This window comes from Mandrillus leucophaeus, unplaced genomic scaffold, assembly GCF_000951045.1.
Source record: "Mandrillus leucophaeus isolate KB7577 unplaced genomic scaffold, Mleu.le_1.0 Scaffold260, whole genome shotgun sequence".
In the NCBI taxonomy this organism is placed as follows: domain Eukaryota; kingdom Metazoa; phylum Chordata; class Mammalia; order Primates; family Cercopithecidae; genus Mandrillus; species Mandrillus leucophaeus.
In genome coordinates this window covers 2145847-2164087 of record NW_012102699.1, presented here as the reverse complement: position 1 = coordinate 2164087, position 18241 = coordinate 2145847, and the positions used below count along the sequence as shown (strand labels likewise).

Here is an 18241-nt window from a genome sequence, read left to right as displayed (position 1 = left end):
CCTTGCAAATGTAGTTAGTTCCTCTCTACCCTCATTGGTAGGAAGAGTGTGTCTTATAAATATTCACTAGTTTAATTAACGCAGTGGTTTCTTGGAGGTGGAAGAATGGGATGTTTCTTACCATTTGGTGGTCCTATGTCTCCACCTGCTGGTAAATCAGAATTATCTGTTTCTACTTCCCAGTCAATGCTTGATGGAGACAAAATGTTGGCGCCTGCTCCCACAGGCAAATAAACGGACTCAGGGTCTTCATGAATATGTAGCACAGCCAGCTGGGATCCAGGCAGTCTGTTTTTGGTCTCAGCCTGGTTTACCTCACTTCTTCGATCAGGAAGCGCAGAAAGCACTATCTCTGCTGCTCTGTATCCCAGAGACTCATCCTCTGGAGACCCAGCTTCCTCTGTTGTTTCAGCACTCTGGGCAGGCTCTGTGAGATAGGATAAATCAAAGGGAGGTGTGTATGGTGCCAGCGACTGCTTCAGAGAATCTTCCTCCAAAGGAGGGTCACCACCATACAGGAAGTGTTCAGGCTCTCTCAGTAAATCTTCATCGATATTCTGGCCCATTACATCGTATTCAAAATCACCCCACGAGGCTTCGGATGAGCAGATATCTTGCTTCGCTAGGTCCCCATCAACTGGCGTTTCAGGATGACCTTCGGATAATGTCAGTTTACTCATGTCATCTATCGTTCCCGTGGATGTGTTGAGACCTGAGGCATCGCTGAAACTGTGGTCAAAGGCAGCTTCGCTTATATCCAGACAAGTGTCTGAGGCTAGCAAAGCATCATGAACCATGGCAGGATTCTCTGTGGATAAACGTGGCTCACCATCAAACAAAGCTCTTGCACCAGACTGACTTTCAGGAGAAAAGCTGTCTGATAACCAAGAACTGTCGCCTTCTGGAGTTGGCTCTTGGTGAGTTACAAAAATGCTAGTTGCCACATTTTCAATCCTTGGGATTCTTCTGTCAACTGGTTCCAAAATTGGTGCCATATCTGGGCTGGCTCCTTTTTCTGATGCTTGTAAATCTGTATTGTCATCACTATTTATTTCAGAAGGTTCAGGTGAACCTTTATGAGAGGCGGGCTGAGAGGAGCCCTTTATGTCTGCCTGATTGCCAATTGGAGGCAGCAGAGTTGCGTTTTCAGAATCGAGTTCTGCATTGGATGGGACAAACTCCTGTCCAGGCTCATGAATGGGTTCTTTATCCATCTCTGGCTCAGTGAGACAAAGCTCACTGGATTCCACTTCAGGTCCCATGCAAGCACCGAGGTGCTTCTCAGTGTCTTGCTTCGCTTCAGAATTGTGACATATATCAGGGCTGTTGGAAGCCTGAGAATTGCTGTCATGGTCGCAATGTGTCAGGATATCAGGATTCTCACCATCTGCTTTCAAACTGAAGGGCTTCTTAGCATCCACCCACAAGTCAGGCGCGGCAGAGGCCAGCTGCCCACCCTCTTGAAAGTTGCCATGTAAAATATCTGGCACAAATGTACCTTGGGAGTCCTCATTTGGGGCAGAGCCATCCCATTCAGAGCCTGGCTTCATTATCAGTTGGGTGGGAGAACTGACAGCAGGAAAATTTTCTGTGGCAATGCTTGAATGTGTCATCTCACCCAGGTATGATTTTTCTTGTTCCCACTGATTTGTTTCTTGACCTTCATTTGTTGAAACATTAGATGTAACACAACCATTTTCCTCTGCATGAGTAAAGGCTGCATCTGGCTGATCACAGACTGACAGCATGGCGTCCTGACGCCGCTCTTGGGTCGGTGTTTCAGGAGTCAGCTCATCGCCAGCAGCAGACACAAAGGTTTGCTCTCTTGAGTCCTTTTCTTTGATTTGGTCCAATATTACAAGCTGGCTGAATTTGTCAGCATCTGGGTCTGGCTGCCTTGGTTGAATGTTCCAGAGTTGCTCATGGGAGTTCTTCCCATTACCTTCCAGGAAGGGTGACTGATGGTTGTCACTAAAAGGATTAGTATAGTGTGTTTCCACGGGCTCAATATCATTCTGAACTGGTACTCCCCAGGGACTGGCATTTTGATATACGGAAGAATTTATCTCCAACACATCACTGGGATCAGACAGCTCCCTTTCAGATGTACTCTCAATTAGTCTCCCTTCCTGGGGTAAGGCATTCCACCACTCAGTGCTATCAGCTGAGAAGCCCAGCATTTCCAGTTGAGAATTATCTTCGTTCTTTGGTTCAGCTTTGGGAGATATTTGCCATGCAACATCTCCTGTCTTCCCTGTTTCTGGAGAAGATCTCATCTCCTTCTCCACTGCTGGAACCTGTATTTCAGTCTCCGTTAACGGTGAGAAATTCCAGTGATCAGGGCTGCTTTGCTGATTGTCACAGAATGGATTTGACTTACTCTCATTCTCTGCTGGCTCTGAGCTGCCTAGGTAGTCATAAATATTTTCAGACTTAGGATCAGCTGTGACCAAGAACTTATTCGATTCATTCAGTGACTCCCAAGCCCTGGATTCATCCTGAGCAACGTGGCAGTTGGCCGCCTGGATCTCTTCCTCCACTGACTCTTCACCACCGACACTGTCATCGTCAGAACCTGAGCTTGTTGAAATGGCCCTGGCATCCTCTGGCTGCACAGTTGCAGAAATGTCATGTTCATTTTTCTCCTGGTAGCTAGCGATGAGATTGCTTTCCTGACGTGTCCCTGAATGCTCAGAATATCTGCCTGTTTCAGGACTGGACAAAGAGGACAAGGAATCACCATCAATCGAGTCATTCCAGATCTCTAAAAATGTAGGAGTTTTGCGATCCAAACTCTTTTCAAACTCATTTGTTCTGTTTTTCTCTAAATCCTTCATTTTGGTAACTATTTCTACTTGGCCATCAGTGGTAATTAGTTCAGATTCTTGGTGATTCTGTTCACTCCAATTGCCTCGGTTCTCTTCCTGATACCCAGAACTGGGTTGCTGGCCCCAGGAAGACAGCGCAACTGAAGCATCATTTAACTCAGGACTTGATGCGCTTGAATGAGTATACTCACTAGAAATAGTATCTCTGTCAAAATTTCCAGATGAACTGGCTCCTGGAAGGCTATTTTCAGTCCCCTTAACGTCAAGATTTTTGGTTATCTCGGAACTTGTGCAGCTGACATGCACGACACTGTCTACAGGAGCATCCCCAAAGTCAAGGCTTCGGGGAACTTTGTGAGGTCCCCCTCCACCCACATTCTCTGGCTCTAGAATGTTACATTCTTCAGTTTTCTCAAGATTCTTTTCTGGTACAGATACATATTTTGGGAAATTCATCCCATCTGAAGTCTCAGCAGTTTCACCTGAATTTCTCTGACTCATGAGGTTCTGTTCATAGGTGTCTTTTGGCTGCAGGTTATCTGCAGACATCCCTGTTTGCACATCACGGGAGTCTAGATTGTAAGACCCCTTCTCATACTCAGAAACTTCCTCTGGTTCCTCGGTTTGAGGACTGAAAGTGACTGCAAGAGAGCTGATTTTGCCTGATTTAACGCAGATTTCCTGATGTTCAGATGCAACCGGAGAAGACAGTTCCTGGTCACTCTGCCCTTTTTCAGAAATCCCTGAGGCACTCTCCACACCAGAGGCGATCACCTCCTCTTCATCGAGGTGCTCCCTGTTGGTGGCTCCCTGGGCTTCCTTCTCACTTTCACTTTGTCCATTGCTATGACCTTTCCATGGATCTGGGTGTGCAAAATGCCCTGGATTCTCAAGCCTAGTCGCCAAGGATGCTGCATCACTTTGCAGGGTTTCCCTCTCTGTCTCCTGGTTGTCAAGATGAGATACAAGTGCCCCTGACTCACTGGTTCCAGAAGCTGCTGGCGCATCTGGGCAGTGAGTGTCTTTAACATTTGCTGAATGGCTGGGGATTTCAGAAGGCAATTCGCTTTGCTCTGAATCTGTGAGATATGAGGAACCTGGTAACATGAACGATGACATGTCTTTATCTCTCATGACAGAATCCCAAATACTGTTTGCAATTAGCTGCCCACTTTTCTCATTCAGTGTGTGATGTCCACTGGGAGCACTGTCCTTGGTATGCTCATCAGAGGCAGGGAGCTCCCAATCTACCTGATTTGCCTCCTGATACTCCAAGCCCCAGGGTTCCAGCTGTCTCACTGTAAATCGGGTTTCTGGCTCGGTACTTTCAGCCATGTATCCTTCTGTTTGACCGTCACTGGGGAGTGCCACACCCCCGCTGCAGTCATCCCAGTCCAAATCATTGTCCATATCTGAGATCGTTGCTGTGGACTGCGTATCCTCCAAAATCACTCTGTTCCACAAGTCGAGACTGTCAGGCGCTGTCTGCCGGGAGTTGGTGCTGCTGTGCAGAAGTGTGAGTTGTCGGTTTGTTTCATTGTACAGTTGCATCATGCTGGGGTCATCGTAACTGGACTGGCTGCTTTCCCCCACGTCCTCCTCCATGGAGACATTCTTACCATCTGTGTGCTCTGTCTTGAGTTCATTTTCATCCGGGTCGTGAGTGGCATTTATTTCAGAACTGTTATCTGTATGAGGTGAAGCCCACATGTCTAGGTTCCCAGGACCTGAACTGATTCGATTTCGAGATGGCTGTTGCAGTGACTGAGGTGGAATGTCAGTCTCCTCTGCCGTGGAGTTACCATCTTTGGACTCAAAACCTTCCTCTTTAGCAAATGGCTTGTGTTCAGTTTCCTTTTCGTCTCCAGCACATGTTGGTGATGTGTAAGAGTCTGAGGTGGAGTAATTGGTATCTAAGGGGGATGGCACCGAATCTTCTCCTAGGTTGGATGCACTGTAATCAGAGCATTTGTAAGATAAGAAGGAATCTTCCCAAGGAGCTAGGACGTCTGACCCTCCTTTCTTCATACTCTCCTCAAAAAGGTTCCAGGAATCTACCTTTTCATATACTTTGCCCCTAGTTTTAGGATCCACTAAACCATTCTGATCTTCTTTTGGTGGCTTAGAATTAGTCCATGTATGATCCAGATCAGAACTGGGATTTCCAGGTGCAAAGATGTGATCCCTGGAGTCATTGTTCCTCTTGCCCCAGATTTCTGGAGCTGCTTCATTATTTATCTCACTGGGTGAAGTGTCCAGTAGTTCTGAAGAAGAAAAGACAAATCCACCTTTTGCCATGGCCCACTCATTCGGGTCCCTAACAGAAGGTGTCTCGCCACTTGTTGGGTGCAAATTCCAGGTATTTTTTAACGCTTCAGCATGATCTTCCTTACCAAACGCACTCCAGGCTGGGAATGGCGCCGCAGCTGCTGGTTCACCATCATCTGTAGGATTTCCCCAGGGCTCGGGCATGGCTGTGGGAGAGCGACCAGAACGCCACAAAGAAGCAAAGTCTTCTATCAGGTGGTTTGTTCCTTGGGGAGATGTATTTGGCAAAGGTGGCTTCTCCATGGGCACGTTCTGGAATGACAAGCTTTCTTCATTTTGGTCTTGAATATCATTGCTACCCAGTTCAGGCTGACCAAATTCAGACTCCCAGGGACCTGACTTTGTGAATTCGAGACTCTTTGGCTGAAATACCGAATCTGAGGCTCTCCTATCAATGGAGCTTGGCTTATGCTCTTTCCACGATTCAGGGCTCTGGAAAACAGATTCCCGTTCACTAGAACTCCACGCATCTGCAACATTTTTGGAGTCAATTTCCAAACCACCCCACCAGCTGCTGCACCGTGCATGGGTCTGAGGTGGCCCCATGTGACCTGTGTCAGTGGCTTTTTGGGTCATATCTTCTGTATAGAGTGAGGCTGGTTCTTCTGTGGATGGCGAGCTTTCTACTAAACTATTCATGGGTGTTGGTGGGATCCTCTTTCTAATATTTTTTAGCCTTTCTGGTGAAGGGGATTCATCTCCCACAAAATCTGTCAGGCTCAAATTTCTTTCAGAGTTATCTCTGGGACTTTCTTGTCTCTGGACAAACTCCTCATCATATTCCACAAGGCTATCTTTGCCAGCCCCCGACAAAAGTGAAGTGGACGAATAATTAGACATGTTGGTTCCCATGCCATCAAGTCCGTCAGGCCCAGCGGGGAGCTGTCCTTCTGACAGGTCGCTGTTGGGGAAGAAGTCATCCGCTGGGGAGTAGTCTGCAGAATGAGAAGATTGCTGGGACTGGCCAGAAGCCATGGGTGCTGGGTCAAAATTGAAGAGGTCGAAGTGTTCACCATGTTCTCCAGACCATGCGTGTTCCTCCGCAACCGCCCCTTCAGGGATGGGGCTGTAGGAGTCAAGCCCTGGGAGGAGGGTGTGGTGAGGCCCAGCACCTTCTCCCACGGGGCTGTCATCACTGAGGAAAACAGAGCTCTCCTTGGATGAGCGGCTGCTCCTAATGGTAGCCAGTCCGCTGTCTGGGCTAACGAGGTCTACGTTGGCATCCACCTGAGCCTGGTTAGAATCGTTGAGATCTGGAGGGTTCTCTATGAAATTCACAGAGCTGGGCTGTGGCTCTACGTCAGAACCATACAATTCCATAATCCCAGAAGACCCCTGGGAGAGGGGGGCACTGCCTGCCACGGCTTCTGTTGAGGACGTCCGGCTGTTGGAGACCATCTCTGGACACCTCCTGTTGATGACTTCCTTGACAACGAGAACCACCTGATCACAAGTCACTGAAGGGTCCTCTTGTTGGTACACCAGGATCTCATCACAGCCACAGTCAAAGGGCTCCAGTTCTAGGCAAGGGTTCTGACACTCTTCTAGCTCACAGCAAATCTGTCGGAAGGCACAGGAATTTGTGTCAGCACTCAGGCACTGTTGCACTTTGCAACTGCGCTTTGCAATTTATCTCTCTTAATTTTTTAAATATAAAATTAGTCTGTGTTCATCTGTCTGAAAAAGAAGATCTCAAACTTGGAAAGTTCTGATTACTATACCACCAACCTTTTCTCCAATTCTATCCAACTGTTTCTCTGTTTAATTCAAAATCCAGGTGCTCGATTTTGATGGCTCCTGAACGTTTTGGGTAAAGGAGTTTAAACCATCTAACTTCTTTCCTAACTGTAATATAATAACATCTTCCAACAGCAATGTAACTTGAGTTGCAAAAAAAGCAGAGATAACGCATGTTGCTGACAACTATAGGAAAAGTGTTGGAATAAGGGGAGAAGATCAGGAGACAGGCTCTCGTTTGGGAGGGGCAGCCAGGGCTGCTTGAACGTCTGATAGCTTCAGAATGCAAAAGAGAGAGTAGGAAAGACAGATGCTCCCAGGGTCTGACCTTTCTGAACAGCACTCAGGACCCCTCAGAGCCTTTCACCCCAGGTAACGGAAGCATGGAGCCCAAAACAGACAAAGCCAACCTGGGAGGCAAGGGGACACTGACAGTCAGTGTGAGGCCAGAACTGGGTGGCGGCTTTCTGATTTTTAGGGAATGTCAGGAGTATTTTGTTGTGCTGGGCCTTTGAAATGGCCCCACAGGATTACTAGAGGTAAAATTAATAATAATAATAATAATCACCACCACCACTACCACCATGGAGCTCACACAGATACTACTACTATAATTAACATTTATTGAGTGCTTTCATGTGCCAGGCATGGTTCTAAGGGTTTTATGATCATTATCTCTTTTAATCATCACAGTAATTCCACAAGGTAGGAACTCTTTTTATTTCCATTTTACCCATGAAGAAATGAAGACACAGGAAGATTAAATAACTTGTCCAGCAACACACAGCTAACAAGTGCTGGAGCCTGAGTTCTGCACCCAGGCAGTCTGCTGCAAAGGCTGACTCAGCCAGTGGTGTGACCACACAGGCAAAGAGAGACTCGCTAGGCCAGAGCCAGGACTCTGTTGCTTAAGATTCCAGGGATCCACCTCTGGCTATTGCTAGGGTGGGGAGGGTGAGTGGGGAGAAGAGAAGAGGACTGGGGTCAGCTCAAGGGCTTTTAACTCCTTCATCTGCTCTTCTACTTTTGTCTGTTTCCAATGAACCAATTTTCAAATTGGTTTGAAAAAGGGGTCTACTGCTAAAAGTGATTTGAAAGCTGCCATATTGTAGGCTTCCAAGGCCTAAATCCCATCCCTGGGAAGCCAGTGACCAAAGATGAAATTTACCTTTGAAACCAAATGCAGAGTAAAGTGTTGGAAAAAACCATAGGCTGGTGATGCAGGTCAGAGGAGGAGATGCTCTCTCACATTTGGACTTGAGAGAGCCCGAGAGTACCCACAGGCATGTGTCAAGAGAGCTACAGTGGAGCTCTTCGGGGACAGAAAGGAGGACGTAGAAAAGAAAGGGGAAGAGACTGTGCCTCTAGCCACCTGTGGATTCATGAGGCATTGAATCCATTAGTGAGGAAAAATGAGTGATGAAGCATGCAGGGCCATGTGGCTCCTGTTACAGTGAATCATGTATGTTCTCATATTAGTTATTAAGTACACCTGGCTTGGTATATCCAAAGGCCTATATTGATTAATTTTATCTAATTCTTTTTTTATTTTTATTTTTATTTCCTAGGCCTTGGGTTAAAAGACTCAGCGATCAACCTGGAGGATAATTGATTACCTAGTCAGAGTTCTGGTACCTGGAGACAGACTAACTTTGATTAAAGCATCAGATCACCAGGTCTTAAACACTGGGCATCAAATGGGTCCTGGGACAGGGGCTAAACCTTGTTAGTTATGATTAGGGAGCAGTCCTAGAAGAAAACAGCACCCAAAGGAGGACTTGCTCTTTTGGGGGTGAGAAAGAGCTAATGTTTTGCACCATGGATTCAGTCAAGAAGAGAAATTCTTCTGGGGCTTTCTTAAAAGGCCAAAGGTACAAAATACCCTCAACATTTCCTAAAACTCAAACCTCCAGGACTCCATCTCTTGGGCTAATTGCTCATGAGCCACCAATCTGTTCTGTCTTGCACTGTGTGTTCTGAGAGCCAGCAGGTTAGGACACAGGGAAACACGCCGGGGTCAGAGGAGGGGCTCACCTGACTGCACAGCTCTACGTTTTCTGAGTACACAGCAATCTGTCGTCTCGGCTGCTGCTCCTCTGACAGATAGCTGGCGAACAGGATGAGGACGTCAAAACCAAACTTGTCTGTAAATGCTTTCAAGTCACTGGTAATATTGCTGTGAAACAGACAATTCTGAAACAACAACAGGAAATTTGATATTAATGTCAAACTTCCCAGCTGTGAGGAGTTGTGCCACAAATTTGTCCAGTCTCATGCTGTATTTAGGACAGACATTTATGATTTAAGGCAAGTGAAATACAGTTTGCTTTGAGAAAGCGTGGAAACTTCCATGCTATGGCTTAACACACACTTTGCTTGTTTGTTTTCCCAAACCACATAAGAAAGGAGTTTTTGCCATTATTAAGAATAGTTTAGACAAAGAACAAATATCCTAAACATTTTTTCTAATATATTTATTCATATACTTAATTTGCAAATCCTATTTTCCCTCTTATCGCTGATAGGGTCTATATAAGAATGTCTGCTATTGTTACAATTTATCACAAGAAGAATAGGAGGAAATTATTATTTCTTCCTGTAATTTTTTTCTAATGATTATTATTAACTCCAAGGAGAAATTCCTATGAATGAACATAGCTGAGTTTACTGGGTGATCTTTATTCCAGTGTAGAATTCTGAGAGATTTTTGAAAGAGCTGTGATGTCAGATTTGCTTGTTCTATGTGGCAGCTGTGGAGGAATGAATAATTGCAGACAGGGATCCCAATACCTCAGAATCCCCAGGTGTGGCTTACATCATTTGCAAAAAGTGCTCTGGCTGCTTCAAGTTTTATTTACTGTATGTATGTATATGTTTGTTTATTTTTGAGACAGGGTCTCACACTGTCACTCAGGCTGGAGTGCTGTGGTGTGATCTCGGCTCAATGCAACCTATGCCTCCCAGGCTCAAGCGATCCTCCCACCTCAGCCTCCCGAGTAGCCGGGACTACAGGTGTGCATCACCATGCCCAGCTAATTTATTGTATTTTTTGTAGGCATGAACTTTTGTCATTTTGCCCAGGCTGGTCTCGAACTCCTGGGCTCAACTGATCCGCCCACTTCGTCCTCCCAAAGTTCTGGGCTTAGAGGCGTAAGCCACTGCAGCTGGTCTGTCTTCCAGTTTTATTAACTACAATGAGAGCCACTTTGTCTGCATGGGTGTCTCTCTTCCTTAAAGAAGTACAGTGAAGAACATACGCTAGCCCCTAACATAACGCCTGGCATATACTAGCTGTTCAAGAAATGTTTGTTGGACGACTGGAGAGACAGGTACACAAAATCAACCTGTGCTCCATCATCCATAATCTTCTATCATAGTCCACATACGTATCTATCCTAGCACATATATGATCACACTACATAATTCATCAACTGACAGTCTATTGTGTCACTCAACAAAAACACCACAATGTACACTCAAGGGATTTAAAGAATTCTGTTGATTTTTTCTGATTATAACAGCAATCAGAATTATGCCTGCCACAGGTAAGATGCTAAAACAACACAGAAGTGTGCACCACAGAAAGTAGAAGTGCCACACACATCTCCTAGGACAGCCGCTGTGAAGAAGTGAACGGTGCAGTGCAGAGAGTTGCAGATTTCCCCACGCCCACATTAACGTCTATCTGGTCGTTCTTTGAAACTCGTGGATTGGGTATTTGTGGCTTAGACTATTTACCAGCCACTTCAAATAGCCATCATACCCATACTGTAATTCTGCTGAGTTGAATCTCAAGGTCTGTGAGGCTCTGAAGAGGGCACACAAGACCCTAGGTAGGCAGGCAGGCAGGCTCTGCCCATCACTGGCTTCCATGTTTCAAGGAGGCTTTGCCATCTACTCTGAGGCAGCCTCTCTCATCTGGCATCTTACCAGGCCGCTTTCCCTTTTTTGGTGGCAAGGAATTGTACATGTGAATCCGCGAAGGTCTCGGGATCTATTCTCATGCTGATGAACATCAAGGATCTATTGTAATGACATTTATGATCAAATAGGTCATACGCGTTTGGAACATATGCTTTTGGAAGTGTGTGTTCCAAAGTGTGTACCACCAGCTTTCATGCTTTTTATTTATTTTCCAAATGGCATAATAACAATCTTTAAGTAGATGTTTAAAAAGTTAATTCATCCACAATAGAAATAGACTTTAAATATTTAGAAGGAGATTTTTAAAAATAATCAAAACTCATATACAATGTGTGTTCAACAGATAAAATTACTTCAAATCAACACTGAGGATGAATCAAGAGCCTCAGTGCTAAACTTGTTGCCACCATGAATTGTAAAAAAAGATACAGCCCTGAAAAAAATAAAAAGAGACTACAACTAACTGCATCTTATTTCCAGTAACTGAAGGCTTCAGCACAGTAAGCTTTACAGTTTTCCTTTCCAAATGTTTTTCATTATGTATATAAAGGCCTCCAAATACATTTATAAACCCTTGAAAGAAGAGACACATTTCTAAGAAATTTTTACATATAACAAAATTCTCACTACACTCCTGGCTGGGTTACTGAAACAAGAGGGGGCAGGTTTTATTTGTATCTGAGCATAAGATTAGGAATCAGGAGAATCAACACTGTTCAAAGCCACACTTGTGGAAAGTTTCCTTTTCAAAAATGCCGGCTGATCTCCAAACTGTTTTAATTCTTCTGTGTTAAACTAATGGCTCTAGGACCTCGCTGGACTCAAGTCCAGCAGCACTGGCAACACCAGGTATCTTGCTGGAAATGCAGAGTCTCAGGCAAAACCCTAGACCTACTGAAGCAGGATCTGCATTTTCCAACAATCCTAGGAATTGGAATGCACGCTGCAATCTGAAAAGCACTACTCCAGACAGGCATTTATTAGTTGATATATTTTCCTACAAACCAGTCCTTTGGACTCTCTCAGCACTGTCACAGGACTTGTACTGACTCACACTGCCAGTTCTTTGTTCCTAAGGCAACCTCCTCATAAAGGTCCCCTTATGGTGTGCATTTCTGGGACGATTTGCTACAGGTTCTCATTTAGCAGGTTGGGCACTGGATCAAGACTATATTTTCTTTTTCTTTTTTATTCAGATGGTATAGGTTGTTTATTTTTTATTTTATTTTATTTTTAAAATTGTATTTTACTTTAAGTTCTGGGATACATGTGCAGAATGTGCAGGTTCGTTACATAGGTATATGTGTGCCATGGTGGTTTGCTGCACCTATTGACCTGTCATCTAGGTTCCTTCCCCTCGCCCCCGCAACCCCCAACAGGCCTCAGTGTGTGCTGTTCCCCTCCCTGTGTCCATGTGTTCTCATTGTTCAACTCCCACTTATGAGTGAGAATACGCAGTGTTTGGTTTTCTGTTCCTGTGTTAGTTTGCTGAGGATGGTGGCTTCCAGCTTCATCCATGCAAAGGACATGAGCTCATCTTTTTTATGACTGCAGAGACTGTATTTTCATCATGTCCCTCAAGTGCTCTAGCTCAGTTTTCCTCTAGGTGACCCCAAATTCCACAGGACCAAATGAAGCACTGATAAATCTAAAAACGATGTGAATCACCTAGGCAAGTTAGAGAAACAAAATCCATTTTACAATAACCCTAAAACAGATTCTCGTCAGCTCTCCAAGCCAGATTCGATCTTACTGGCTTTGGAATAATGTCAAGAGTTTCATGTTTAAAACAGAATTAAACGAGGGAATGAGTGAGAATCTTCAGGATTCCAGGAGGCAGAGTGTGTTTGATCTGCTTTTATGCCGGTGCTGTTTGCATAGGGGATAATTTATTATTGTCTTCTAGCTACGCAGGGAGTCATGTGCTGCAGTGGCTCTTATGTTGCTGACAAGCTAGACTGGCCCTGAATAAACAGCACTTCATCATCAGCACAACCCAACTGTATATACAGGTTGGCATTTTATTCCCCCCATCTGCCTTCTACCTGATAAATTACTGTTTTAGTTACATGTATACAAATACTATTTGTTAATCTGCTCAAATGTCTCCAAAATATTTCCCCCTACTTAAATTAAAATTATATACATGCATACATATACATCTCCCACTCAATTTGCTAAGGATTTAGACAATACAAGCACTTCCCATTGATTTTACCACCCCCACCCCAGCCACACACACCTCCTGCATCTGTGACCCCAGCCTATAATTGCTGCATGGAATTTAGGAAGTTACTTTATGAATCATTGCAACTGGGAATTGGCTGGCAAAATCTCAAACTAATGCCAACAGTTAGGAAGAAGGGCAATTGCTCCCGGTCACAGCCCTTTGTCACTCGTGGTTCCGAAGAGTCAATGACTCAACATTTTTGGAGGTCATGAGTCTTCTTGTCTGAGTAATTCCTAGTTTGGGAATGAGTGGGAAAGCCTGGAAACATGGGGAGAAAAAGCTTTTGTTCTTTCCTGGCCAAAAAGCTAAGGTGTAGGTCCCAAGAACCCTAAAAGAAGTTGATGCTCATTATAACCTAGGGGAGGAAAACAGAAATAATACAGCTCTACCTGAACTAATATAAAAAGCAAGATAGTGATAGTGATGATCCCCCATAGATTACTCCATTCACGGCTGAAGGTGTAGATGCAGTGAAACCTTTCATTCTCACAATAGCATGTTTTAGGTTTTTCATTGCTCAGAAAAAGGCAGTTTTTATGCTGTCTGCTGGTAGCTTCAGTGCATCGTATGAAATAAAAGTGATGTAAAGAATGTCTTGTAAACATTTGAGTGGATATTCCTTGAAAGACAGAAACCCTCTTCTTACATGACTCACACATGCTCACCTTCTACTGTTTTCTCAATCCCCCTGTGGGGGATCTGGCTCCATCATTTCACTGAAATTCTCTTCTCAAAAGTACCAAGCACTCTGAGGTTGCCAAATCCAAAAATCACATTCCATTTCTTACCCTACTTGATTCTCGGCGGTATTCCACGAGATTGACCCTCCCTCTGTTTTGAAACACTTATTTCCTTCACCTTCCTAACACCACACAACCTTGTTTTTCTCCCAATTCATGAACTCCCCTTCAGTCACCTTTGCTGGTTGCTCTTCCTTATTAAGCCTCCACATATTCACACCCAACTTTGTTTCCTGTCCCCTTTCTCTTCTCTCTTTCCACTTTCTCCTTGATGATCTAATCCAGTCACATGGCTTTAAAACCATTTGTCTGCCACTGATGACAGAATCTACAAGCACATGAGATCTGCATGTAGCTGTTTAATAAGCATCTCAAGTAAAATATGGCCCACTGCCTCCCCAGTTGTGTCTGTCCTATTAAAAGGCACCATCATCTACCCAGTTATTCGAACCCAACATCTAAGAATTATCCTCGATTGCTAATTTCCTCTTCTGTCACGTAATTCACCAGCAAATCCTATTAACATTGCCTTTAAAATATATCTGTAGTGTAAACACTTCTCTAATATCTCTTCATCTCCGTTGCTGTCCTAGCCACAGCCGCCATCATCTCTTGCTGGAACTTTAGCAGCAGCATCACAGCTGGTCTCTCAGTAATGAAGTCTCCACAGAGCATCAAGGGGCAGCTTTTATTTTATTTTGTTTCCACCCTTCCCCAAGAGGCAGCTTTTAAAAATATAAATTGAATAATGACACTCTCCTGCTTAAAGCCCACTAAAAGTTCCCAATGCAATTATTATCATTTACTTTTTTTTTTTTAGCTAGGAGGAAAAGGTTTAATGTCCTCAAGAATGAGAGTTAATATAAATCAATGAAAAAAGGATACATACCAATGGAAAAACTGTTACAGAACATGAAAGGCAATTCACAACTGGACTACAAATGGATAATAAATCTGAACTCATTAATCAAAGAAATCCTTTAATAACAACATTTTCTTCTTTTCTTATTATTGGTAATTATTTCCAAATGGGCACTATCAAACTTTTTTTTTAGAAATATATTCTATTTTTTAGGCCAAGCATGGTGGCTCACATCTGTAATCCTAGCACTTTGGGAGGCCAGGGCAGAAGAATCTGCTTAACTTAGGAGTTTGAGACCAGACTGGGCAACATAGTGAGGACTCATCTCTAAAAAAAAAAAAAAAAAGATTTAAAACAAATATATACATATGTTCTTTTTTTTTTAGAGATGGGGTCTTACTCTGTCACCCAGACTAGAGTGCAATGTTACAATCGTGACTCACTGCAGGCTTAACCTCCTAGGCTCAAGCAATCCTCCCACCTCAGCCTCCCAAGTAGCTGGGAATACAGACATGCACCACCATGCCCAGCTAATGATTTTATTTTTTGTAGAGACAGGGTTTCACTATGTTGCCCAGGCTGATCTTGAACACCTGGCCTCAAATGATCCTCCCACCTTGGCCTCCCAAAGTGCTGGGATTACAGGCATAAGCCACCATGCCCAGCCTAGAAATATATCCTAATGAAATAATCATATATGTACACAAAGATTTGTGGACAAAGCTATTCACTGGATTATTACTTTAATAACTAAAACTTACAAACAATCTAAATGTCCAACAGTAGATTATGGTTAAGTAATGGTTAAGTAAATCATAGAACAGTCACACAAAGGACTGTTAAACTGCCATTAAAAGTTATGCTATCAAAGAAGACTTAATGACACAGGAAAACACTCATGATACAGTGTTAAGTGGAAGATAATTTTTATAATCATATAAAAGTAGAATGTCATTTCTAAATGTATTCAAATAATATGTATTGGATTCTAACATACAAAGGACATTAAGATTCAATGATATAAAAGTTGTTATAATTTAGCCAAATTGCTATTCTGAAACCTTATTTTGTCTCTTCATTATTTTAGGGAGTTCACACCAAGGTAGTAAAGACCTATGAGTCAGCCAAACATGAGGTTAACCCTCGCTCTGCCACTCAGTAGCTGGGTGACTCAAGTCAGTTACTTCATTTTCATGAGCCTTAGTTTCCTCATCTGTAAACTCTCACCTCATAGGACTGTTGTGAGAATTAAAATCATATATAAAAGACTGGTCAATTGCCTGACATATAGTAGACAATAAACATTACGTCTCTTTCCTTTCCTGTTTTATTTTTATTTTAAAAAAATTTTTTAGGTCATTCTCAGGATTTATGGGATTAATCTGATTCATAGAGAAGACTTTTGCAAGATTCTGTCTGTGGGGACTAGTTATGACAATTTTTGCCTTATGTTCTCTATAATATATGTGCACTTTCAAATAATAATCACACACATCTTTAAGTCATTTAAGTGATTTACATGTAAAATTCTTAGATGTGAGATGATGGAGGAAGTTGCGCAAAGTTAAATATGAAGCAAAGTCATTTAAAAATGATGTAAGGTATAAAATCTACTGATAAGTCAGTGTTGATCTCATTATCAAAGTTTCTATCCTTAATTCCAAGTTAGACTCAGTGAATGAGCTTCTGTTTGTCACTATACAAACAACAGCTTTTAAAGCATTAACAAAATGTAGAGTGATTTTTCCTTCAGCTAAATCACAATGAATAGTCTTTTTCATCATTTCCACCGTTTCACCTCCAAGGGCCAAATGAATTTTCACCTCCAAGGGCCAAGTGAATTTTACTCCTGATGCTAATACTTCCCACATAGGTCAAGCATTCTACCTATCATAGTGCTGTCTTCCTCACAAATTACAGATGAAATATACTGAGTAAGACTTTTATTAAGAATAAATTACTTTCTAATGTCAGGGACAAGCAATTCCCAGATTTGCTATATCTGAATTTTTTTCTTTTTGCAGGAAATGGAAAAAAATCAAGTGAATAGGTGTCACTTGTAGGTAAAATGCTTGTAGATAAAAATAATTACCAAGATTAAAACACCGGTGTACGGTTGCAATTTTGAGAACAGTGAGTCTTACAAACACACTGTGACAGTTCCTAACTACCTTGCAAGCACAGTGCCCAGCCTGGATTGCTGAGTTACTGAAATTTAAGAGTGCAGTTTGACATTTACAGTCTGCATGGATTTATTTCTAGAATGAGGGCTATTTTTTAAAATCAAGATATAAGAAAAATGCTGAGGTATGTACACAAATGTTCTAACTTGAAAGCATTATGATTTATGCAACCAAATTCCATTATAATATTTAAAACATTCAGCAATAATAAAGTCTGATAATTTTGACAGGAAAATGATTTATGAGAACACCAAATGCATAAATTAAGAGATTTTATTTATTCTGTTTTTCGTACACTCTTTAATTGGTAAGCAGATATTTTCCATGTTTTTTCCAGATGTCATTTATTTACACTCTGTTGTTCTTTTTTATTTTTGAGACAGAGTCTCTCTTCGTTGCCCAGGCTGGAGTGCAGTGGTGTGATCTCAGCTCACTGCAACCTCTACCTCCCAGGTTCAAACGATTCTCATGCCTCAGTCTCCCAAGTAGCTGGGATTACAGGCGTGTGCCACCACACCCTGCAATCTTTTTTTTTTTTTTTTTGTATTTTTAGTAGAGACAGTGTTTCACCATGTTGGTCAGGCTTGTCTTGAACTCCTGACCTCAAGTGATCCTCCCATCTCGGCTTCCCAAAGTGCTAGAATTACAGGCGTGAGCCACCACACCCAGCCTACACTCTATTGTTCTTGTTTTTATGAGGCAGCCAAGGCATCATAGTAGTAAAAACTCACTGGGTCTATTAAAACTGTATTAGACATCATATTTTGAAAAGAAAGTCAGACAGTACATATTATCATTCTTTATGGCTAAAAAGAGAGCCCTTTTGTGAAAATATTTTGTGAAAATTAAAACTACTACAATATGTACATGAACATGTAACACATATAAATGCCAATATAATTTTCATTTAAGTCAATAGTACATTGCCTGACATAATTAAGTATTGCCTCTGCATTAAGTGCTCTGTTAAGTACTTTGCATCATTTCATCTAAACTTTAAGATGCCCCTGTAATATAGGTAACATTGTCTCTCTTTTGCATTGAGAAAACGGAGGCTTTGGAAGGTTAAGTAACTGATGTCACATAGACAAATGGAACTTAAACCCAGGTTAGTCTGACTTCAGAGCCCATGTTTTCACCCCTGTGTTATGCTTAAATGAGAATATCCCTCCTCACCAAAGATATTATTGATTCAGTTTTTAATAAAAATAGTTTTTAACTACTCCATTTACTTCAATTTGGTGTTGGTTCTCTCGTCACCATACACAAGCAAGCAACATCCTTGATTTTGACAATTGCTAACAATAATGTGCTGCTTACATCTTTTGAAGATCGAACATTACCATGCTTTGTGAGAAATGTCCAGTTATTCATCTGCTCTATAAAACAGAACTGTAGGGTGACTGTGA

The 18241-nt window shown here is 42.6% G+C and overlaps 1 protein-coding gene across 2 annotated transcripts in view; it reads right to left on the bottom strand.

Moving 5' to 3' along the window:
* The window catches only part of PRUNE2 (prune homolog 2 (Drosophila)), a 253604-nt gene that overhangs the window by 90776 nt on the left and 144587 nt on the right, over positions 1-18241 (bottom strand). The window contains exons 4-5 of one of the 2 annotated variants that reach the window (XM_011984087.1): positions 8928-9086; positions 122-6716 (exon numbers count right to left, since the gene is read on the bottom strand). In XM_011984087.1, the coding sequence (XP_011839477.1) occupies positions 122-6716; positions 8928-9086 (6754 nt within the window). Of the gene's footprint in view, positions 1-121; positions 6717-8927; positions 9087-18241 lie in introns of those variants that run through there. The other variant, XM_011984088.1, reaches the window with a different exon arrangement.